At 65.5% G+C, this 23,967-nt stretch overlaps 2 protein-coding genes across 5 annotated transcripts in view; one reads left to right on the top strand and one right to left on the bottom strand.

Annotated features, from left to right (window-relative positions):
* Positions 1-3,028, bottom strand: part of LOC142821379 (von Willebrand factor A domain-containing protein 5A-like) — a 51,127-nt gene extending 48,099 nt beyond the window's left edge. The window contains exon 1 of one of the 2 annotated variants that reach the window (XM_089774108.1): positions 2,947-3,028. The gene's annotated coding sequence lies outside the window, so the exon portion shown is untranslated. Of the gene's footprint in view, positions 1-2,606; positions 2,704-2,946 lie in introns of those variants that run through there. The other variant, XM_089774109.1, reaches the window with a different exon arrangement.
* LOC102447116 (von Willebrand factor A domain-containing protein 5A-like) lies at positions 1,429-21,207 on the top strand. Of its 3 annotated transcripts, none has more exons than XM_089774111.1 (18): positions 1,429-1,464; positions 3,124-3,182; positions 3,295-3,497; positions 6,764-6,986; positions 8,867-9,039; positions 9,593-9,707; positions 10,053-10,225; positions 10,332-10,420; positions 10,626-10,770; positions 11,447-11,526; positions 12,291-12,405; positions 12,507-12,671; positions 13,129-13,232; positions 13,447-13,655; positions 16,680-17,009; positions 17,965-18,101; positions 18,181-18,307; positions 18,633-21,207. In XM_089774111.1, the coding sequence occupies exons 2-18, from the start codon at positions 3,143-3,145 to the stop codon at positions 18,710-18,712; spliced, it is 2,508 nt and encodes an 835-aa protein (XP_089630237.1). In that variant the 5' UTR covers positions 1,429-1,464; positions 3,124-3,142; the 3' UTR covers positions 18,713-21,207. The 3 variants fall into 3 exon arrangements, 1 of the variants encoding a protein (XP_089630237.1); XR_012898114.2 differs by lacking the exon at positions 1,429-1,464 and having other exon boundaries at positions 3,063-3,182; positions 18,633-19,520; positions 20,734-21,207; XR_016348065.1 differs by lacking the exons at positions 1,429-1,464; positions 13,447-13,655; positions 18,633-21,207 and having other exon boundaries at positions 3,063-3,182.
* The last annotated feature ends 2,760 nt before the right edge of the window (positions 21,208-23,967 follow it).

The following is a 23,967-nucleotide window of genomic DNA, read 5'->3' on the forward strand; positions in this document are numbered from 1 at the left end:
CTGCATCGGTGTCTATCGCTAGACGAAAAGAGACCCAGGTCCAGTTCCGTAGCTCATGTAACTCTGAATGACTCTAGAGGTAAAATAGAAGTGATCTGGATTCACGCCAGTTGTGTGGTTTTCTCTGATGATCTTACAGAAGGAAAATCCTACAGTGTAAAATACCATTTTCATGAATATTTTACTAGAGGGTTGTTCGTTGAAAGGGATTTTCATCCTATCGGGCCTGACCGTGAAGGGACGGAGCTGAATTAAAAATGAGCCATAATGAATCTGGCATGTGCATGCCCTTAGCTTCCTTCACAGGGGGATTTCAGAGTCCTGTGTCCGGTTACAGTGCGGTGGTGTGTAGGAAATGGAGAATGATGGAGAGAAGAGACTGGGTTTCCCATTGAGTCACCGTTTTTGGATCGTCTTCAATCCTAAAACACTCCCCCCCACACACACTCAGGGCAAAGGGTGGTGGTGAGCTGTGGGAAATGCGCTGCAAACACAATTTAAAACCAACGTGACTGATCGTCTCTCAAAAAGCCGACCTGGCGACAAGGCGGGAATTCTGCCTCTTGGACGAGATACTTTGGGGAACCGAAATTGCCGTTTCTAAGGACTTTCCTCAGCACGGCCCGCACAGGGGATGCAGAGCTGGCTGGGAAACGGAGAATCCATGTCCGGACGGATTCCAGCGTTCCCATCTCTGTTTCCACCCGGGCTGGATCCCGACGTTTGAAATGGAGGTTCCCGCAGGTTCTTGAGCCCGACTTACCGGCGCTCCTGTGGAACGAGGCCGGGAACGTGGAACCGATAGGGCGGGAGAGCCCCCCCCCTCGCAGCGGGGAGACCCTCCCTGGGCCCTGGCAGGTGGGGATTGTGGGGGGGAGGAAACAAGGATCCAGGGGGGCAGATGGAAGGGGGGAGGGACAGGATGGAGGGGTCTCTCCCTGCGGGGTGGGGGCGGGGGCGAGCGGGACGGACACTCCAGGCAGAGAGAAAAGTGAAAGTCACTTTCGCATCTGGCTCCGCTTCCCCACGGAGCATCTGTAAACTGAGCCCCCCCGCCCCCCCTGCCTGCGGAGCATCTGCAAATTCCTTGCCCCTCCCCAGGGATGCTCCCTGGCTGCATGGTGCAAGGGGAGGGGAGTTTGCAGACGCTCCCTGGTTGTGTGGGGTGGGGGGGAGAGGAGTTTGCAGACGCTCCCTGCTTGTGTGGGGTGGGGGGGAGAGAGGAGTTTGCAGACGCTCCCTGGCTGCTTGGTGAGAGGGGAGGAGAGTTTGCAGACGCTCCCTGGCTGCGGGGAGGGGCGGGAGTTTGCAGACGTTCCCTGGCTGCGGGGAGGGGCGGGAGTTTGCAGACGTTCCCTGGCTGCGTTGGGCGGCGGGAGGGGAGTTTGTAGACGCTTCCTGGGGGGGGCGGGGCTGGTGTCTCCCTGCCAGCTGTCTGACTCAGGGCTTCGCTGCAGGCAGCAGGTAGCAGAGCGCGGATCGGGCCCCCGGGATCGGGCCCCCCCAGATCCATGGCCCCTCCCTCCTCTCTGGCTCCTGCCCCCCAACCCTGGGCCCATCCCCCCGACTCGGGGCTTGGCCCCTGCAGAACATCCAGGGAGCCAGGGGACCCCCAAACTCTCCCCGGTCCCCCTTTCCCTGCTCCCTGGGTGTCTCCTACCGTCCGTCCCCCCCCGGCCGTCCCGCTCCCCCTGGCTCTCGGGGGCTCTGGGGGTCCTTCCTGGCCCCTGCTCAGAGACCCTTCGCGGGCTCCGCACCAGAAGCAGCCGCCAGCGCCTGGCTGGGGAATCGACCGACGCCTTTTCTCCGGCCGGGCCATTGGGCGTCAGAGTTAAATTACAGGGAAAAAACACCTGCCCCCCCCATGCCAGAAGCCCCCGCCCCACCCTGTTCCGACCTGTGGCGCGTACCCCAGAGCCGGGGGAAGGGCACCTCGCTGGGGGGGGGGGGGGGCAGGGCTGGGCGCTGCAGCACCAAAGGAAGGCGCCAGTGGCTGGGAGAGGGACTTTGACTGACAGGAAGGAGGGTTGTGAAGCAGCCCTGCCTCAGTTTCCCCAAGGGTTCGTTCTGGACCCTGCCCGGCCTGGGGGTGACCCGGGGCCTCCCAATGTTCCCGCCCGGCCTCGGAGCTGGGGATTGTCCAGGGATCCGGAGCCCCCCGGGACACGGCAGCTCCTGTGCGCCCCCCCCCCCCAGCACCCTCAGATCCCCGCTGCTCCGCGGAGACTCCCTGGGTGTGTCGGAGCCGGGATCCTGCTGCAGGGGAAGCAGCTGGTGCCGGCCTGTCGCCGGGTGCTCGGACACCGGTCCCGGGCTGGCGAGGGGCGGAGGGGGCAGAGACCCGGGTGGGGGCTGGATTTTGGCAGCTGTTGGGGCAGGAGGTTCATGGCGGCCCCTCGGGCCCCAGTGGAAGCAAATAGCTGGGTCACCCCCCCCCCCAGCTCACCCGGGTCCCCCCAGCCCGTTACTGCCCCGGTACGCGGCCCCCCAGGGCTGTGGGGAGAGCAAGGAGCCCTGCCTGCCAGCTCTAACCACTCCCCCCCACTGCCCTCCGAGAGCCAGGGAGAGAACCCAGGAGACCTGGCTCCCAGCCCCTCTGCTCTCACCACTAGGCCTGCCTGCTCCGTCTGCCCCCTGCCTCTGGCCAGGATGCCCCGGGCGCTGTTTGACCGGCGTGTCTGGAGGAAAAGGGCTTCGGGGACGGTCCGGGGCGCGGCTGCCTGCGAGACACCGTGGGGCTCCGGGCGTGTCCCCGTTCCCACCGACCGGCTCTCGGCCCCGCCCCCAGTACTGCACCCGCCACTCCGATTGGCTGGGAATCCTAACCAATAGCAGAGTCCCCTTCCTGGGCCCCTGCCTGGGCCCGGAGCCTCCTCCCAAACTCCAGACAGCTGGATCCTAGTCCCAGGTCCTTCCTGCACCCCACATGGCTCCCGCTTGCCCCACCTCAGAGCCCGTCTCCGGGGGGCAGGGAGCCGGGGGCCAGAGATGAGGGTCGTCTGTGAGCTGGGCCTGGGTGCCTGTGGGACTCCCCGCCACTGGGCCTGGCTGGGCAGGGGGTGGGACTGGGGGCCGGGTGGGGGCCGACCTGTTTCCATGAGCCCTGCTACCTCCGCCCCACAGACCCCGCCCCCCAGGCGAGATGTCGGCCTACGGCCTCCTGACCAGCACCAAGGAGCCGGGTGAGTCAGGGCTGGGGGCGGAGCTGTGGGTGGGCGGGGCCATGTGGCCGAGGCCCCTCCCCCGGGGCCGGTGGGGGTCCGTGGGGCCCGTGGCTGACCCCCCTCTCCCCAGTGCCCCTGCGCAGCGGCTCGGTGGCGCTGCTGCTCCGCGGCTTCGTGGCGGACGTGGCCTGCGAGCTGCGCTACCGGAACGAGGAGCCGGGGCCGGTGGAAACCGTCTTCATCTTCCCCCTGGACGCCCAGGCGGCCGTCTACGCCTTCCAGGCCCTGCTGGGGGGCACCCGCGTGGAGGCCCAGCTCCGCGAGAAGGAACAGGTACCGGGGGGAGGGGCTGTGGGGTCACTGGTGTCTCCGGGGGGCGCGGGAGCGGGCGGGGGTGACGGTGTCTCCGGCAGGTGCGGGAGCGGGCGGGGGAGGGGCTATCGGGTGACGGTGTCTCCAGCAGGTGCGGGAGCGGGCGGGGGAGGGGCTATCGGGTGACGGTGTCTCCGGCGGGCGCGGGAGCGGGCGGGGGAGGGGCTATCGGGTGACGGTGTCTCCAGCAGGTGCGGGAGCGGGCGGGGGAGGGGCTATCGGGAGACGGTGTCTCCGGCGGGCGCGGGGGCGGGCGGGGGAGGGGCTATCGGGTGACGGTGTCTCCGGCAGGCGCGGGAGCGGGCGGGGGAGGGGCCGGGGGTGACGGTGTCTCCAGCAGGTGCGGGAGCGGGCGGGGGAGGGGCTATCGGGTGACGGTGTCTCCGGCAGGTGCGGGAGCGGGCGGGGGAGGGGCTATCGGGTGACGGTGTCTCCAGCAGGTGCGGGAGCGGGCGGGGGAGGGGCCGGGGGTGACGGTGTCTCCAGCAGGTGCGGGAGCGGGCGGGGGAGGGGCTATCGGGTGACGGTGTCTCCGACAGGTGCGGGAGCGGGCGGGGGAGGGGCTATCGGGTGACGGTGCCTCCGGCAGGCGCGGGAGAGGGTGGGGGAGGGGCTATCGGGTGACGGTGTCTCCGGCAGGCGCGGGAGCAGGCGGGGGAGGGGCTATCGGGTGACGGAGTCTCCAGCAGGTGCGGGAGCGGGCGGGGGAGGGGCCGGGGGTGACGGTGTCTCCAGCAGGTGCGGGAGCGGGCGGGGGAGGGGCTATTGGGTGACGATGTCTCCGGCAGGCGCGGGAGCGGGCGGGGGAGGGGCTATCGGGTGACGGTGTCTCCGGCGGGCGCAGGAGCGGGCGGGGGAGGGGCTATCGGGTGACGGTGTCTCCGGCGGGCGCGGGAGCGGGCGGGGGAGGGGCTATCGGGTGACGGTGTCTCCGGCGGGCGCGGGAGCGGGCGGGGGAGGGGCTATCGGGTGACGGTGTCTCCGGCGGGCGCGGGAGCGGGCGGGGGAGGGGCTATCGGGTGACGGTGTCTCCAGCAGGTGCGGGAGCGGGCGGGGGAGGGGCTATCGGGTGACGGTGTCTCCAGCAGGTGCGGGAGCGGGCGGGGGAGGGGCCGGGGGTGATGGTGTCTCTGGCAGGTGCGGGAGCGGGCGGGGGAGGGGCTATTGGGTGACGGTGTCTCCGGCAGGTGCGGGAGCGGGCGGGGGAGGGGCTATCGGGTGACGGTGTCTCCGGCAGGTGCGGGAGCGGGCGGGGGAGGGGCTATCGGGTGACGGTGCCTCCGGCAGGCGCGGGAGAGGGTGGGGGAGGGGCTATCGGGTGACGGTGTCTCCGGCAGGCGCGGGAGCAGGCGGGGGAGGGGCTATCGGGTGACGGTGTCTCCAGAAGGTGCGGGAGCGGGCGGGGGAGGGGCCGGGGGTGACGGTGTCTCCAGCAGGTGCGGGAGCGGGCGGGGGAGGGGCTATTGGGTGACGATGTCTCCGGCAGGCGCGGGAGCGGGCGGGGGAGGGGCTATCGGGTGACGGTGTCTCCGGCGGGCGCAGGAGCGGGCGGGGGAGGGGCTATCGGGTGACGGTGTCTCCGGCAGGCGCGGGAGCGGGCGGGGGAGGGGCTGTCGGGTGACGGTGTCTCCGGCGGGCGCAGGAGCGGGCGGGGGAGGGGCTATCGGGTGACGGTGTCTCCGGCAGGCACGGGAGCGGGCGGGGGAGGGGCTATCGGGTGACGGTGTCTCCGGCAGGTGCGGGAGCGGGCAGGGGAGGGGCTATCGGGTGACGGTGCCTCCAGCAGGCGCGGGAGAGGGCGGGGGAGGGGCTATCGGGTGACGGTGTCTCCGGCAGGCGCGGGAGCAGGCGGGGGAGGGGCTATCGGGTGACGGTGTCTCCAGCAGGTGCGGGAGCGGGCGGGGGAGGGGCCGGGGGTGACGGTGTCTCCAGCAGGTGCGGGAGCGGGCGGGGGAGGGGCTATTGGGTGACGATGTCTCCGGCAGGCGCGGGAGCGGGCGGGGGAGGGGCTATCGGGTGACGGTGTCTCCGGCGGGCGCAGGAGCGGGCGGGGGAGGGGCTGTCGGGTGACGGTGTCTCCGGCAGGCGCGGGAGCGGGCGGGGGAGGGGCTATCGGGTGACGGTGTCTCCGGCGGGCGCAGGAGCGGGCGGGGGAGGGGCTGTCGGGTGACGGTGTCTCCGGCAGGCGCGGGAGCGGGCGGGGGAGGGGCTATCGGATGACGGTGTCTCCGGCGGGCGCAGGAGTGGGCGGGGGAGGGGCTATCGGGTGACGGTGTCTCCGGCAGGCGCGGGAGCGGGCGGGGGAGGGGCTATCGGGTGACGGTGTCTCCGGCAGGTGCGGGAGCGGGCGGGGGAGGGGCTATCAGGTGACGGTGCCTCCAGCAGGCGCGGGAGAGGGTGGGGGAGGGGCTATCGGGTGACGGTGTCTCCGGCAGGCGCAGGAGCGGGCGGGGGAGGGGCTATCGGGTGACGGTGTCTCCAGCAGGTGCGGGAGCGGGCGGGGTTATCGGGTGACGGTGTCTCCAGCAGGCGCGGGAGCAGGCGGGGAGGGGCTATCGGGTGACGGTGTCTCCAGCAGGTGCGGGAGCGGGCGGGGGAGGGGCCGGGGGTGACGGTGTCTCCAGCAGGTGCGGGAGCGGGCGGGGGAGGGGCTATTGGGTGACGATGTCTCCGGCAGGCGCGGGAGCGGGCGGGGGAGGGGCTATCGGGTGACGGTGTCTCCGGCGGGCGCAGGAGCGGGCGGGGGAGGGGCTATCGGGTGACGGTGTCTCCGGCAGGCGCGGGAGCGGGCGGGGGAGGGGCTATCGGGTGACGGTGTCTCCGGCAGGCGCGGGAGCGGGCGGGGGAGGGGCTATCAGGTGACGGTGTCTCCGGCAGGCGCGGGAGCGGGCGGGGGAGGGGCTATCGGGTGATGGTGTCTCCGGCAGGCGCGGGAGAGGGCGGGGGAGGGGCTATCGGGTGACGGTGTCTCTGGCGGGCGCGGGAGCGGGTGGGGGAGGGGCTATCGGGTGACAGTGTCTCCGGCAGGTGTGGGAGCGGGCGGGGGTGGGGCTATCGGGTGACGGTGTCTCCTGCGGGCGCGGGAGCGCGCGGGGGAGGGGCTATCGGGTGATGGTGTCTCCGGCGGGCGCGGGAGCGGGCGGGGGAGGGACTATAGGGGGACGGTGTCTCCAGCAGGCGCGGGAGCGGGCGGGGGAGGGGCTATCGGATGACGGTGTCCCCGGCAGGCGCGGGAGCTGTACGGGGACGCGCTGTCGTGGGGCCAGACCTCGTTCCTGCTGGAGGAGGTCGGGGCCGGGGGCGACCTGTTCAGCTGCTCCCTGGGGAACCTGCCCCCCGGCGCGGAGGCGGCGCTGACCCTGCGCTACGTCTGCGAGCTGCCGCAGGAGCCCGACGGCGCCGCCCGCTTCGTGCTGCCCATCGTGCTGCGCCCCCGCTACGCCCCCCAGGGTGAGTGCCCCCTCCCCCGCCATGCATCCCAGGGTGAGTTCCCCTTCCCCCGCCGCGCCCCCCAGGGTGAGTGCCCCTCCCCCGTCGCTGTGCCCCCCAGGGTGAGTCCCCCCTCCCCCGCCGCGCCCCCCCAGGGTGAGTGCCCCCTCCCCCCCCCCCCCTCCCCGCCGCGCCCCCCAGGGTGAGTGCCCCCTCCCCCGTCGCCGCGCCCCCCCAGGGTGAGTCCCTCCTCCCCCCCGCCCCCCCAGGGTGAGGGCCCTTCCCCTGCCACGCCCCCCAGAGTGAGAGCCCCTGCCTCCCTCTCACCAGGCCCCTATGGTGAGTCCCCTCTCCCCCAGCGTGCCTTCCACAGTGAGTCCCCCCTGCCACTGCCCCACAGTGAGTCCCACCCCCACAGACCCCACCGCCATGCCACGTGCCCCATGGTGAGTCTGCCCCCCTGCCTCATCGAGAGTCCCCCCCACACCCTACAGTGAGTCCCTCCCCCCGCCATGCCCCCCATGGTAAATTCCCCCTTCCCCGCTGCGCCCCCCACAGTGAGCCCCTCCCATGCTACTTGCCCCCACTCCTCTGTTAAGTGCCCCACGGTGAGTCCTTCCACTCCCCTCCACTGTAGCCTGTCACAAGGTGTGGGGCACCTCCAGGCCCTGCCCTGCCCCGCCCCCCAGCTGCAGCCAGAGGCCACTCTGAGGCGCAGGTAGAAGCGAAGGTTTATTGCTTGAGAGGGACCCAGCGTAGCCCCGATTTGTTGTGACCAGAACCAGGAGCAGCCAGCCTAGGTCAGAGGAAGGGGGGTCCAGAGCCCCCCAAGCCAGCCCCCCCTCTCTCTGAGCTAGCCAAGCACTAACTCACCCACCTCCCCGCGGGAGGCCTTTCAGCACCCTGGCCAGCAGCAGGAGCAGCGGAGAGGTCCTCCAAGCAGGCTAGAGGGGCGGCCTTCAAAGCAGGCTGCACTCTAAGGGGCTCCAGCAGGGCCAGGCGGTTCCTCCCTGGAGCTCAGTGCGGGGAGCTCAGGACCTCGGACAGCGCCGGCCCGAACCTGTTACACCCTCCCCCGCCACAAACACACGGGACTACGGAGACCCGTGCAAAGCAGGCAGAGTGAACACAACCCCACCACGTCCCAATGCCCCCCGCCCCCTGCTCCATGCCCCTGCCAGCCCCACCTTCCCCCTGTGTGCCCCATGGGGAGTCTGCCCCGTAGCTCCCTGTGCCCCACATCGCTACTGTGCAACCCCCAGGAGTCCCGTGCAAAGCAAGCAGAGTGAACACAACCCCACCACGTCCCAATGCCCCCCGCCCCCTGCTCCATGCCCCTGCCAGCCCCACCTTCCCCCTGTGTGCCCCATGGGGAGTCTGCCCCATAGCTCCCTGTGCCCCACATCGCTACTGTGCAACCCCCAGGAGTCCCGTAGTTTCCTGTAGGAAAAAGGGAATCCTCATTTTTTCAGGAAGAACGGCTCTTGTGCAATGGGGGGGGGGGGGGGGGTTTGCGGAAGAGCAGCTCTGAATAAATTATGCAAATGAAGTCAGGCAATATGCTAATCGGCACTTCATTTGCATAGGCTTTGGCAGAAGAGGGAATTAGTGTACATGTAGCCCCGTGCATCCCACAGGGGAAGCGCCTCTCGGGGCCTCCTAACCCCACAACCTCCCCCCAGATCTCTGCTATGCCCCCATAGCCCTGTAATCCTTCCTCCAGCAAGTGTGACCCCCCACCAGCTACCCAAATTTTCCTGATAGCCCAACCCCCGTAGCCCAACCCCCGTAGTGTTTCTCGTAGCCTCCAATGTCCCCTCTGCTCTCCAATGACCCATCCTCCCCCCCATCCCCTCATCTCCTGCCCTCCCCCGCCCTGACCCCCGCGTCTCCCCCTGCAGGCTGGGCGGGTGAGGACGTCATCCAGAGGGTCCCGCGGGCCCCCCCGGGGGAGCTGCCCTACACGCTGAGCCTGAGCGCCACGCTGGAGTCGCCCCACGGCGTGGAGCGCGTGGTCTCCAACTGCCCCCTCACCCCCCTGAGCTACCCGGGTGGGGACCAGAGCAGCGCCCAGGTAGGGGCTCGCGGGGGGGGCCCAGGACAGGGACCGGCCAGTGGGGGGCAGAGGTACCGGATGTTGGGGAGTCAGTGAAGGGCTTTAACGTGCTGCTGACGTGGCAGATCCCAGGAGCCAATTTGGGCGTCTGCCTGGGGGGAGAGGTGGGGCAGGGAAGTGGGGTGGGCCCCAGAAGTGGGGCTGGACCAGGGACACGCAGGGACATGGGGAATTTCCCCATTTCCTGGAGAAAACGTCCAGGGCTGAGACCAGCCCGTGGGGCTGAAATCCTGGCCCTGCCCTGGGCCTCAGTTTCCCTTGTTCTCTGGGGGCACCTCTCCTTTCAGTGGAAGAAAAAGCTGGGAGGGGGGGTGCTCAGTTCCCCTGCTCCCATGGGCCGCCGTGGAAATTGCACTGGGGGGGGGAATTTCCCCCCCAACTAGGAAACTGTCTCCCCCAATGGGAAGGAGCCAAAATACTCCCCCGAAAGGCCCAGTTCCTGGGCCATCCTGGGGGCTCTTTTCCCCTCCCCTCCTCTCCCCAGGGGTCGTGGGTTTCTCTCCCCCCCCAGGTGTCACTAGCCCAGCAACCGCCCTGGGACCGGGACGTGGAGCTGCTGGTGTATTACACGGAGCCGCACAAGCCCAGCGCGGTGCTGGAGGCCGGGCTGCCTGGAGCCGAGCCAGGTACGTGGCAGGTGGGGGGCTGCACCCCACATCTCCTAAGTGGGGCAAGGCTGTGGTTCTATGGGGCAGGGGGCGAGAGAAGTGCTGGTGGGTGCGGTGGGATTAAGGGGATGGTTAGGGACAAGGGATGGCTCAGGGATCCGGGGCCAGGGGAGGGAGGCAGATTGGGGATGCGGGTCGAAGTAGGGGGGTGGTCAAGGGTGCGGGGGGGATCTAAGGCAGAGGTGCGGGGGTTGGGCTCTGGGCAGTCAGGGGCCATGGAGGCCCGAGTGGAGAGCTGGGGGAAGGGCAGAGAAGTGGGGCTCTGGGCACTGGGGGCTCTCACAGGGTTCACCCCCCCCTCAGGCTCACTTATGGGCGACCCGGCCGTGATGGTGACCCTGCTGCCCAACCTGCCGGAGGTGGGGCCGGGCCGGAGCGCGGCCGGCGAGTTCATCTTCCTGCTGGATCGCTCCAGCAGCATGGACTGCGCCACGGACGCCCGCGCCGACTCCCCCCCACGCATCGAAAGTGCCAAGGTACCACGAGGCCAGAGGCCGCGCTCGATGGGCCCGTGGGGCCGCCCCAGGGAGCAGCCCCGGCTGGCTGGGCCCGGGGTGATTCTGTCCGTCTGTCCGTCCCCAGGAGACCCTGGTCCTGCTGCTGAAGAGTTTGCCCCTGGGCTGTTACTTCAACATCTACGGCTTTGGGTCTTGCTTTGAGTCCTTCTACCCGTGAGTCGGGGCCAGGGGCGGGTCTGTGGGTTGCTGGCTGGGGGGCGAGGGCTGGGTGGGGTGGGTCAGTGGGTGTGCCTGGACTGCAGGCAGGGCTGGCTGGGTGGAGGTTGGGGTGTCTCCGGGGGGGGGGGGGCAGAGCTAGGCAGGGTTGGGGTGTCTCCATGTTTGTCAGTCCCACCCTGACCCCTGGCGCCCCCCGCAGGCGGAGCGTGGAGTACACCCAGCAGACCATGGCCGACTCCCTGCAGCGTGTCCAGCAGCTCCGCGCCGACCTGGGGGGCACTGAGATCTTGGCACCGCTACGAGCCATTTACTGCAGCCCCTGCCGGGACGGGCACCTGCGCCAGGTCTGGGGGCTGCAGGGAGCCAGGGGCTGGAGGGGGGATAGGTGGGGGCCTCTGCTGGGTGGGTGGGGGGATCCAGCAGGATGGGGACCCTGAAGGTGGGGGCCGGGGGCCATACCTCATCACAGACCTGGCTGGCAGTGCTCACACTGTGTAGAGCACACACAGCGGGGGGCAGGGCGGGTGTTGGGGGGACACAGGCATCTCCAAACAGGGTCCCTTGGGCTCTCCGGGGGGTTGGTGTTCCAGGGTCCGGGAGGGGGGGGACATGTGGGGGCCGGGCTCCCAGGTAGAGATGGGGAGAACTGTGCACCACCGCGCGCATTGTGCCGGGCGCAGCGGTGCGCTGTCCCCCCAGTCAGGCAGGGAAGGTGCGTCCCGGGGCGCTGAGCGTCGGAGCGGAGGCTGGTGCTGGCTGGTTCCCCAGGGAGCCCCCAAGACCCCAGAGATGCCGGGTCCTTTCCAGGTACCTTCGGCTGGTTGAGATTCCCCCTCTGCCCGGGACTCGGCTTTGTGTAACTTGTCGTCTTCCCTGCCCGGAGGTCTCAGGGCGGGGTGGGGGTGGGGGAGGGAGGGATGGGGCTGGGTGTCTCTGGGGCGTGGGGGGAGGGGCAGGCTCTCTGGTTCCCAGGGGTGTCTCCGGGAGGGTGCCCGGCTCTGAGGGCGTCTCTCCCCCCAGCTGTTCGTGTTCACGGACGGGGAGGTGTGTGACACCCAGGACGTCATTGACGAAGTGCAGCGTCACCGGGGGTCCCACAGGTAACAGGGTCCCCTGCCCCCCAGTGTCCTCCACGCCCTGCCCCCCACAACCCTGCTCCCCCAGCAGCCCCCAGCCCTGCTGTCCCGGTGCCCGGTGGTCGGCTGTGCGTGCCGGTCTCCACGCAGATGCCCCAAGCTGCTGTCCAGGCTGTCCCTACTGTGGCCTTGCTCCCCAATCCCGTCCCATCCCCCCACTGCTTCCTGCCCCCTAACCCCAAGCTCCTCCCCTAGTGACACCGAGTGGAGGGGGCCGGGGCAGGATCACCCCGGTTACCATCGCGAGCCACCCCCCCCGATAATCCCTTTTGCCACCCTTGTCCCCTCACATCCGCCCCCCCTGGAGCTGAGGGGCAGGTGATAGGAGCGGTGGGGTAAGAAGACCATTCCCAAGGGGGCTGTGGACAGACACAAGGGAGCCTCTGTCCCCGCCCAGCCGGGCTCCGCAGCCCCCGTTCTGTTGGGAGGAGGACTTCTGCGCCCGTTGTGCCCCCGGGTACATCACAGGTGGCCCGAAAATACCGGTGGCGGCGTGGGGGGAGGGGTCTGCTGATGGCTAGGAGGTCACCCCGTGTCCCCACAATAGGGCTGGATGCAGAGCACCCCCGACGATACCCAACGAGGTTGGAAATTCCCCCCCTCCCCGGCTCCAGTATCGCCCCAACTTTCCTCCTGCCTTGACCCTCAGCCCCGATTGCCTGGCCCCTCCCCCGTGGCACGGCCCCGCCCCCTCCTGTCACTGACCCCAGGCTCCGCCCCCCCGGCAGGTGCTTCTCCTTCGGCATCGGGGAAGGCGCCTCCACGGCCCTGATCAAAGGCATCGCCCGGGCCGGGGGGGGCAGCGCCGAGTTCATCACAGGCCAGGACCGCATGCAGCCCAAGGTGAGACCCCAGGGGTGCAGGCTCCCGGCCCCCCCAGAGCCCCTCCCCCCCGAGCCGGGAGAGGAGCCAGGCGTCCGGCTCCCCGTGCGGTGTCCCCCCAGGCGCTGCAGTCTCTGAAGCGGGCCCTGCAGCCGGCCGTGAGCGGCGTCGCGCTGAGCTGGGACCTGCCCCCCGGGATGGAGGCGGCGCTGCTGGGCCCGGCCCCCGAGGTGATCTTCTCCGGGCAGCGGTGCCTGGTCTACGCCCAGCTCCGTGGGCAGCCCCAGGTGAGAGCGCCAGGCCCCGTGCGGGGCACCCCCAGGGTCTGTGAGAAGTCCCCGTGGGGCAATTACTCTGGCCCCTAGTGATGGCTGATGGGAAGGTGGGGTCTGCACTACCCAGCCCCATTGACATCAATGGGGATTGTTCACTCTGGCCCCTAGTGATGGCTGGTGGAGAGGTGGACTCTGTGCTACCCAGCCCCATTGACGTCAATGGAAAGTGTTCACTCTGGCCCTTCACAGCGGCCAAGGCACAGGGGGCTTCAGTGCTGCCCCAACTGCAGTGATGGCAAGAGGAAGTGTTAACTCTGGTCCCTAATGGTGGCTGGTGGGCTTCCAAGGTAACTCGCTTAATCAGAGTTAATTCATCAGACGTTTTTACCACTTTGCCTGTAAACTGGGAGGTGGGGAGCCAGGCATCTTCCCCCCCACCCCGAAACTCTGACCCTTCCTCTGCCCGCAGCCCCCAGGCGCAGCCGTGGGGGGCGTGACGCTGCAGTACCGCATCCAGGAGCAGAGCTACAAGGAGACGCTGCCGTTCCCCCTGCAGCCGCAGGCTGGAGACAGGTAGCTGGGTCCTCCCGCCCGGTCCCCCCCGCTCAGTCGCACCGAGCCAGGAGGGGCCCGGCCCCTGGCTCCCCTCCTGTGACCACTGAAACCCACTGCCCTCCCAGGGCTGGAAAGGACCCCAGGAGTCCTGGCTCCCCCTTGTTCCCCCTCCAGCCTCCGCCCCCTCCCCGCATGGCTGGACCCGGGCTCACCCTGCCTCTCTCCCGCCCAGGCTGCCCGTTCACCGGCTGGCGGCCAAGGCCCTGCTGCTGGAGCTGGAGGGGGCCGTGAGCACGGGGGAGGAGGGGGCCCGGCGCCGGGCGCTGGAGGCCAGTCTGAGCTCGGGCGTCGTCTGCTCCCTCACGGCCTACGTGGGGGTGGACACGACCCTGGTGAAGTCGGCGCAGGGGCCGCTGGTGAGGCGGGACGTCCCGCTGGCAGGTAACCCTGCGGGGGGCCCGGCATGGAGGGGACCCATCATGTGGGGGGGGCGCTGGTTGGGGAGGGAGACTGGCACTGGGGAGCGGTGGGTGTGTCAGGACCATGGGGGGCATCATGGTTACGTGCTCATATCCCTTTGCCCCTCCTCGCACTCCTGTGGGGCTGGGTTACCCCTTCCCTGCCCCGGTTGGATCTCATTTCCCCTCCACCCAGTGCTGGGGTGGGGGGTGGGGAGCAGAAGGTGCTGGCAGAATGGGACGGGGGGGGCAGTCCACTGGGATTGCCCTCCCACCTGCAGAGCAGGGCCTGTGTTTTCTCTGAGACAGACAGACAGACAGGCCTAGGCGCAGAGGGGGAGACGCAGAGGGGGAGACGCAGATGGACGGGCGCAGAGGGGGAGACGCAGATGGACGGGCGCAGAGGGGGAGACGCAGATGGACGGGCGCAGAGGGGGAGACGCAGATGGACGGGCGCAGAGGGGGAGACGCAGATGGACGGGCGCAGGGGGAGAGACGCAGATGGACGGGCGCAGGGGGAGAGACGCAGATGGACGGGCGCAGAGGGGGAGACGCAGATGGACGGGCGCAGGGGGAGAGACGCAGATGGACGGGCGCAGAGGAGAGACGCAGATGGACGGGCGCAGAGGAGAGACGCAGATGGACGGGCGCAGGGGGAGAGACGCAGATGGACGGGCGCAGAGGAGAGACGCAGATGGACGGGCGCAGGAGGGGAGACACAGATGGACGGGCGCAGGAGGGGAGACGCAGATGGACGGGCGCAGGAGGGGAGACGCAGATGGACGGGCGCAGAGGGGGAGACGCAGATGGACGGGCGCAGAGGAGAGACGCAGATGGACGGGCGCAGACGGAGAGACGCAGATGGACGGGCGCAGACGGGGAGACGCAGATGGACGGGCGCAGACGGGGAGACGCAGATGGACGGGCGCAGACGGGGAGACGCAGAGGGGGAGACGCAGATGGACGGGCGCAGAGGGGGAGACGCAGATGGACGGGCGCAGAGGGGGAGACGCAGATGGACGGGCGCAGGAGGGGAGACGCAGATGGACGGGCGCAGGAGGGGAGACGCAGATGGACGGGCGCAGACGGGGAGACGCAGATGGACGGGCGCAGACGGAGAGACGCAGATGGACGGGCGCAGACGGGGAGACGCAGAGGGGGAGACGCAGATGGACGGGCGCAGACGGGGAGACGCAGATGGACGGGCGCAGACGGGGAGACGCAGATGGACGGGCGCAGGAGGGGGAGACGCAGATGGACGGGCGCAGGAGGGGGAGACGCAGATGGACGGGCGCAGAGGGGGAGACGCAGATGGACGGGCGCAGAGGGGGAGACGCAGATGGACGGGCGCAGGAGGGGGAGACGCAGATGGACGGGCGCAGGAGGGGGAGACGCAGATGGACGGGCGCAGGAGGGGAGACGCAGATGGACGGGCGCAGGAGGGGAGACGCAGATGGACGGGCGCAGGAGGGGAGACGCAGATGGACGGGCGCAGGAGGGGAGACGCAGATGGACGGGCGCAGACGGGGAGACGCAGATGGACGGGCGCAGAGGGGGAGACGCAGATGGACGGGCGCAGAGGGGGAGACGCAGATGGACGGGCGCAGGGGGGGAGACGCAGATGGACGGGCGCAGGGGGGGAGACGCAGATGGACACAGACAGGCCCAGGCGCAGACGGAGAGATGGAGACAGACAGACCTAGGTGAAGATGGGGAGACACAGATGGACAGATGCAGATGGACGGGCGCAGACGGGGAGATGCAGATGAACACAGACAGGCCCAGGCGCCGGCGGGGAGACGGAGACAGACAGGCCCAGGCGCCGGCGGGGAGGCGGAGACAGACAGGCCCAGGCGCCGGCGGGGAGGCGGAGACAGACAGGCCCAGGCGCCGGCGGGGAGGCGGAGACAGACAGGCCCAGGAGCCGGCGGGGAGGCGGAGACAGACAGGCCCAGGCCCAGGCGCCGGCGGGGAGGCGGAGACAGACAGGCCCAGGCCCAGGCGCCGGCGGGGAGGCGGAGACAGACAGGCCCAGGCCCAGGCGCCGGCGGGGAGGCGGAGACAGACAGGCCCAGGCGCCGGCGGGGAGGCGGAGACAGACAGGCCCAGGCGCCGGCGGGGAGGCGGAGACAGACAGGCCCAGGCCCAGGCGCCGGCGGGGAGGCGGAGACAGACAGGCCCAGGCCCAGGCGCCGGCGGGGAGGCGGAGACAGACAGGCCCAGGCCCAGGCGCCGGCGGGGAGGCGGAGACAGACAGGCCCAGGCCCAGGCGCCGGCGGGGAGGCGGAGACAGACAGGCCCAGGCCCAGGCGCCGGCGGGGAGGTGGAGACAGACAGGCCCAGGCCCAGGCGCCGGCGGGGAGGCGGAGACAGACAGGCCCAGGCGCCGGCGGGGAGGCGGAGACAGACAGGCCCAGGCCCAGGCGCCGGTGGGGAGATGGAGACAGACAGGCCCAGGCGCCGGTGGGGAGATGGAGACAGACAGGCTCAGGCGCCGGCGGGGAGATGGAGACAGACAGGCCCAGGCGCCGGTGGGGAGATGGAGACAGACAGGCCCAGGCGCAGGAGGATGGACGCAGAACGGGAGCTGCATCCGGCCGGCCAGCGATGGGCAGATGCAGACAATGAAGGCAACACAGACGGACCATCCCTGTCAGATGGCCACAGGCCCATCACTGTCATGAGTCTGGTTAGGAGGGGCCTTTCCCCCCCCAGCATCCTGCCTTCATCCATGGGACACAGCCCCTGCCCCCCACATCCTCTGGGCCTGGAGGAGGGGTCCCAATGGGAAGAAGAATGGGGCTGTGGGGACTGGTTTTGGAGGTGACAACCCAGGAGGGAGGACTTTGGAGGGGGGGGTTGTGTCAAGCCGTGAGGGAGTTGGGGGGGCCGGGTGGGGGAAGGGGTTGGGAGTATCGGCGGGGGGCTGGGATTTCTCTTTCTCCCCCGAGCCTGTCTGTCCGGGTGCCTATCTCTGTCTCTCTCCCTCCATCCGTCTTCGTGCCAGAGTTCCCCCTGACTCCATGGCCGAGGAGTCCCGTCATCATAGACGCGGGAAGCCAAGCCCACATGCTCATGCTCCCGTCTCCCAGACTAAGCGCTTTCCAAGTGACGCAGTGTGTGGATATCATGAATATTACGCGAGACCACATTATGGAACGCGACTGCCACCTCAGTGTGTCTCAGCCGCCCCCCAAACCCAGCCTGGCCCTTCGCCTCCCTCAGAAGTGTCTGTCCTGGCTCCGCTGCATCCCACAGCGCCTCCGGGGACGGCCGCAACACAACGGCAGCAAGAGCTCCGACCCGGGGGCCCCGCCGGAGCCCCCGCCCCCGAAAGGTGGGGGAACTGGGGCCGGGCGTCAGAACTGGGGGGCAAACGTCAGGATCGGGGGCGGATGGAAATTCTTGAAGAACGGCCTTGACAACAAGGAGATAGGGGCGTCCTTAACGGGTTGGGTTTGACGTGAGGTGACACAAGTCCTCTTGCCACGAAACGAATAAAAAAATAAGACGGAAGCTTCCAGGCGAGAAGCTGGGATGCAGGATGTGAGTTTGTGCCGGCTCGGGAGGGACTCCCCTGCTGTTTTCTCTCAGACACACTGGTGGAAATTCCTGGCAAAGAACTTGGCTGAAACTGGGCTTAGGGTAGGACATGGGTACACCTGAGTTATGGGGCACAGATCGTTGTGGGCACCGTCCAGTTCATAACCAAAGAAGGCCAGGAAAGGCAGAAATTTGGAAGTTTAGACTCCCCTTAAAATCTGAATTGGAGAGTCTGGTTACTGCAGCCCAGGTAACCTTAACTCTGCCCCATAATCCTGGCCCATCTATGGCTATATCCTATACACACTGTTACATCCCATCTCCCCTACTTCCTTACAGGCTCATGTCTTTCCCTGGAAGGAAGTGTCCTTTGCAGGTTGTAGTGGAGGATGGTCCCATGGTCAGATTGTGTGTGAGACTCACCCTGGAGCTATGGGCTTAATGGCTGAGGCTAGGACATTCACAGGGACCCAAGGGAGTTGGGGGTCTAATTCTGAATATTGTCATCCCATGAGTGCAGGACGGGGTAGAGTTAAGGGTGTCCATGGAGGGGCCAGTGCTGCAGAGATCCAGATAAAGCATGCCCATGAATGCGGCATTAGGGCTCAGAGGAATAGGTAAAGGATGCCCATGGAGGGGCAGAGTTAAGGTGACATAGAGGGTCACAGTTAAGGTTGTAGACTGTCCCCAACTTGGACAGGCCATCTCGCTATACTGAAATCATGTCCCCGCCCCATCTCTCTTTTCAGACCAGGCAACGGAGGAGTCTCCCCTGCTGAGGCTGGTGTCCCTGCAGAACGCTGATGGCTCCTGGGACCTCGGGCCCCAGCTGGTCGCCGCGCTGGGGGTGAGTGAGACAGACGCCAGAGGGAGGATGCCCAGTGAGGTGAGTGTGGGGGAGGGCAGAGATGGGGGGCAGGGAGGTTCCCAGACCCGTCCTGTCTCAGACTGTCTCTCCTCCACAGGACGTGGTCCCTGGCGTCTGGGCCACAGTGCTGGCCGTGGTCTGGCTGCACGGCCGGGCCGCGGGGCAGCGCGACGAGTGGGAGCTGCTGGAGGCAAAAGCTGTGGTCTGGGTGCAGGATCGAGCAGGTAGGAGGGTGTGCGGGGAGGGAGGGGGCTCAGGGTATCATCGGGAGAGCTCCTGCCCCATGGAAACCCCACAACTCAGAACCCCACCCTGCCTCCCACACCTCTGCCCCCAGCCTATCCCAGTCCCGATCCCACCATCCTTCAGAGGTCGCCATGCTCCATCCCCCGACACCTTTACTTTCTGACCCTCGTGCCAGTCCCGCCACGCTCTGCGATCTCTCTGCTCTTTGCTCCTCCTGTTCCCCTCGCTCGTGTCTCCCCCGCCTCCTGGCCGCTCCCCATTTCCTGGGCCGGTGTCTCCCCATCGATCTCCTTCTCCTTGCAGGGCCCTGGCTGAGCGAGTGCCTGGAAGCCGCCAATGCTTTGCTGGGCTGCAGTGTGGGCTCTGCCGTCTTTGGGCTCTGACCTCCCAGGGATCCCTGCACCCACAAGCTACCCTGGGCCATCAAGTGGGGGCCCTGAGGCCAGCAGTGGGCACTGGGTGCAGCCTCAGCCCAGCCTGGAGCTAACTCCCAGCATGGATCCCACCGCTGCCACCAATTAGAATTCATGAGTCTCCTGCTACCGGCAGTGGAGCCCTGGCTGCCCCCTGGCTCCAACCCCTGGCGAGCTGCTATTCAGCAACCCCTGCACCGCTCACAGCCACTGTCTCCTTTCAGCATTGTGGGGGATCGCCAGTGTCAACGTTGCAAATTGCTTTGCTTTTTCCCCAATACTAGAGGGGTGCCTGTCTCAACAGTCCCCGCACCCCATAGGTGGCTGCCCTAACCTTGCTCTGCATGAGCCACCCAGTATAAACCAAGTCCCCTGCACTCCGAGTTCAGCTTTGGTGAAAGACAGACAGACAGACAGGATTTCTGGGTGTCCAAACACAACCCCCTGTGGTCGTCATGGCCGGTTTCTCCTTGCTAGAGAGTCCCGCGTGTGAACGGCAGCCCAGGCATTCGCACCAATGACTGATTCGTGCCCTGCCCAGATTTGAGCCGAGCAGACGGTTTGCAGCCGGGCAGAATTCGGCCGGCAGGCGCGACCCCATGGGGAAGGGCGGTAGCTGGAAGTAGAGGCCACGTGCCGTGTGTTGTGAATCCATCCTAGGTGCATGCAGAACATTTACGAAGGAACTTCTTCTAGTCCCAAGAAATAATGTCGGCACCCAATTCTAGGCAGGGTTTACAGCCGAGACGCTAAGACATGGACCAGTGTCCCCCTCCAGGTGAGACTTAGGCATCCGATTCGGGACGCACCCCTCACCGTGGCCTCTGTGCTTGCCTAGAGCTCTGCATCGGGGAGGGGGGGATGTTGAGGGGTGGACGAGACACAGAGATCCCCCATGTTGTTTGAGACCGATCAAGAGGTTGTGGGCGATGAAGTTGTAGGACCGAGTGGGGAGAGATGGTCGTAACAAGCCATAAATCTAGTGTCTCTATTATCCCAGAATCCCAGGGCTGGCAGAGCCCTCAGGAGTCACCGAGTCCGGCCCCCTGCCCAGAGCAGGACCAACCCAACTCAACCATCCCAGCCAGGGTTGGTCAAACTGGGACTGAAACACCCCTAGGGGTGGAGATTCCACCCCCTCCCTCGGGAACCCAGCCCAGCGCGCCCCCCCCCCCACCCTCCTCGGGAAATAGTGCTGGTGTATCCATGACGGGAGCGGAGCTGTGGGGAGCCCCCTTTCCTGTGTGTTTCCCAGCCCAGAACCGAGCGCTCCCCGTGCTTGTACACCCGGCCCCAAGCCACCGGCAGGACGGGCGGCCCTGGCCCGGGGAGTTGGAGCGGGGTGGTCCCTCTTGGAGATGACACGTGGGGGGGTCACACCTGCCTTTGCACTGTGCCCCAGGGGGAGGGGCCGATGTGGGGTGAGGCCTGTAACCAGTTGCCCCCCCCCCGTGCTATAGTGGGGGGTTGTACCCTCGTGTGGATCCACTCTGGTTGGGCCGTCACTGGTGGCCGTGTTGGGCTGGGGTGACCCCTACTGGCCGGTGTCTGTAAGCACTGCCCAGCGGGGGGTGGTCCCTGGGGGAGGCGCGAAGGCCAGGGCCCAGCCATTTCTCACCTGGCCGGGGAAGGGGTGTGAACAAAGGAAGGGGGTGGCTACCGGGGGGGTGAGTGCTTGGTGGGTGGAAGAAGGGGTTGTTAGTGTGGGGAGGATGAAGCAAGCAGACCTGGAACAGTATAGGGGCCTGTGAACCCTCCCCCCCCCCGCACAGGGAAGTAAGGCTGGCAGGGGACGGGCAGTGTCTACATCGAACCCGTGCTGTATCTCCGAGAAGCAATAAAACCTTCAGTTCTACGGCCTGGAGGAGTCACAGCTGGCTGCAGACGAGGGTGCGAGAGGGGGGTCCCTGATGTGCCGTCACCCCCCCTCCACTGGCGTCTATCTGACTGGACACACTCCTCTGCTTTTCCCTTGACCCTACCTCTCTTAGGGTGTGTCCGAAAAAACGTCCCCTGCATCCAGACTGCTGCTGCCTTCTTTCGAAAGTAAATTGAAAGACCGCTGCAACTTTTTTGAAGGCGGAAAACCGCGTTTGACGAGGAAGAACGCCTTTCGAGAAAGCCTCCTTTGAAAGAGGCTTGCAGTCTAGACGTAGCCTTAGTTACAATTTATGTGACGTCCGGATCCTGTCTTTGGTATGTTAATCCATCGTATTCACATGACGTCCTTTTCCCATGTCATGTAACTCAATGTGTTGGAGGTGTCTGGTTACTTACCTAGAAACCATGCAGCCCAGGAATATGCGTGTAACCTGTTGGATGGGTGAATGAGAAATACCCAAGCAAAAGGCCGTGTCGCATCCGTGACCTTTTAAGGCAGGCAGAGACTCTGCAAGCAGATATATTCAATGAGAAGCAGCCAGAAAATTTCTCTCTCTCCTGGCCAAGACGTAATATCCCAGCAGAAGCCAAAGTAATCCACAAAGCACTTGCAGCCCGCCTCCGGTGTGTGTGAGTGTGAGTGTGAGTGTGAGTGTGAGTGTGAGTGTGAGTGTGAGTGTGAGTGTGAGTGTGAGTGTGAGTGTGAGTGTGAGTGTGAGTGTGAGTGTGAGTGTGAGAGAGAGAGAGAGAGAGAGAGAGAGAGAGAAATCTTACTCTGAAGAATCTGTGCCAATAAACAATCCCCAAAGCAATACATCTCCAGCCCCCTCTGTCTGAGTTTGTTCCTCAGAAGGTCTGAGGAAGCGGAACAGGGCCTGGAATGGGGCTGCCGACCCCCCAGAGAAGTGGGGGGTAGCGCAGCCGGCTCTGTACCACCCACAGCAGATGGGTATTCGCCAGCCACAGGCCTGGGATTTGGGCAAAGATCCATCCTCTGCCCACCGTTGCCACAGCGTCTCAGGCTGCCTTGGGTTTCTGAGTGCAGCTCTTTCTGGCTCTGTTATCGTTCCCCCCCTTCTCCCCCCGCCGCCGTAGGCAGAAGCCGTTGCAGAGTGAGCGAATATTGCTGGCTCCTTGCACAAGGGATGGAGGGAGGGAGTGATTGTGCGACCTAGTGGTTAGCGCTCTCGTGCCGGATGTGGGAAAGCCCGGGTCCAGCCCACCTGCTCCAACGAGGCGTTAATTAATGACATGCGGTCCTGGGGCTTCCCCAGGAGAGAGCGAGAGAGACCCACAGAAAAGTCCCCACGAGTCCCCTGCAGAGGACGCTCACCTGAGAAAGGTTCCGTTGCCTTCTCCCCGTTAGTGAGCCGGGCAAATAGTCCCCGGTTCTGCCACCCGCCGCCCTGAGCCACAGGGTAAAAGTTACCCAACTCGGCGAGAGGGAGCCAGCGTTGCAGCCGAACTTCCCAATTCTTCCCCGGAGCTTTGAGAAACTCAGTCAAGACAGAGTCCGGCTGCATCAGCGCCCGACTTCCACCCGGGGGTCGGCCCATATGCGTTTCCTCCCGTCCCCCCTGCCTCTCGCACTGGCCAACTCTGTGGGGGAAAGCCTCCAGCAAGCACGTCTGTCTGTCTGTCTATCCCCAACCCCCCTCTGTCTTCTATCTATCCATCCCCATATATCCCATCTATCTATCTATCTATCTATCTATCTATCTATCTATCTATCCCCACCCACCCCCTCTATCTATCGATCAATCGATCGAGCCGTACTGTGCCGATAAAGTGGACATGTGCTTTGGATACCAGCGGTATCCCAGAGAAGTGCTGAAGTCTAGAGGTATCCTTAGTAGACCCTCAGGCTATGTCTACACTGGCACCCTTTTCCAGAAATGCTTAAAACGGAAAAGTTTTCCGTTATAAGTATTTCCGGAAAAAGCGCGTCTACATTGGCAGGATGCTTTTCCGGAAAAGCACTTTTTCCAGAAAAGCGTCCGTGCCAATGTAGACGCGCTTTTCCGCAAAAAAGCCCCGATCGTCATTTTCGCAATCGGGGCTTTTTTGCAGAAAACACGACTGTGCTGTCTACACTGGCCCTTTTCCAGAACAGTTTTCTAGAAAAGGACTTTTGCCCGAATGGGAGCAGCATATTTTTTCCAGAAAAACACTGACAATTTTACAGTAGAGTGTCAGTGCTTTTCCGGAAATTCAAGGGGCTAGTGTAGACAGCTGACAAGTTATTCCAGAAAAGTGGCTGATTTTCCAGAATAACTGGCCAGTGTAGACACAGCCTTAGTGTCCCATAAAGAGGCCCTAAAACCACTTACACAACAGATAAGAGCAAAAGACCTCTACAGCCTAGGCTGAGAACCAGCTGGCTTTTAGCTCAAGTGGAAGAGGCTCCTACACTAAGTTCTAGAGGTCCAAAGCACATGTCCACTTTATCGGCACAGTACGGCTCGCTCGCTCAATTTTCCAAATCGGTCATGATGTTACAGACCTCTGTCCTATCCCCCCTCCGTCTCCTCTTTTCCAAGCTGAAAAGTCCAAGTCTCTTTAATCCCTCTTCATACGGGACCCGTTCCAAACCCCTCATCATTTTTGTTGCCCTTTTCTGAACCTTTTCCAATGCCAAGAGATCTCTTTGGAGATGAGGTGACCACATCTGTATGCTGGATTCGAGATGTGAGCATCTCATGGTTTTATACAGATGCAATATGAGTATTCTCTGTCTTGTTCTCTATCCCTTTTTTAATTATTCTTAACATGCTGTTTGCTTTTTTGACTGCCGCTGCACACGGAGTGGAAGTTTTCAGAGAACGATCCACGATGACTCCAAGAGCTCTGTCTTGAGTGGTTGTAGCTAAATGAATCCCATTCGTTTGTATGTAGAGTTGGGATGTTTCCCAAAGGGCTTTACTCTACATTTACCATCATTACATTTCATTTGCCAATTTGATGCCCAAACACGGAGTGGGGAGTTCAGCACGGTGCCCTCTTGGACAATATGAACGTGCCCACATGAGCTTCATGATGGGTGGCACCATATTTTCTGTTAAATGATTTCAAAGGAAACGGGGTATCCCAGGAAACCGTTTTCATGGCAGGCATCTGGGACGTTGGAAAAATGACACGGACATTGGCAACCTGAAAACATTTTGGCCGCAGAGTTCAGCCACGCTTTTCACCGCCGCTCTGCCATTTGCAGGCTGCTATTCAATGAATAGCGGGGGAGGGGGTCACACTTATGCCCCTCAGCTGGGAACGGGCCCGGGAAGGCGTTTCCAGCCTGTGGTCTGTGCCTGGGATTTGGAGCCAGAGAGAAACGTTCCTCCCCCGCC

Source organism: Pelodiscus sinensis, chromosome 30 (assembly GCF_052426305.1).
Source record: "Pelodiscus sinensis isolate ZL-2025 chromosome 30, ASM5242630v1, whole genome shotgun sequence".
NCBI classification, from domain to species: Eukaryota; Metazoa; Chordata; order Testudines; family Trionychidae; genus Pelodiscus; species Pelodiscus sinensis.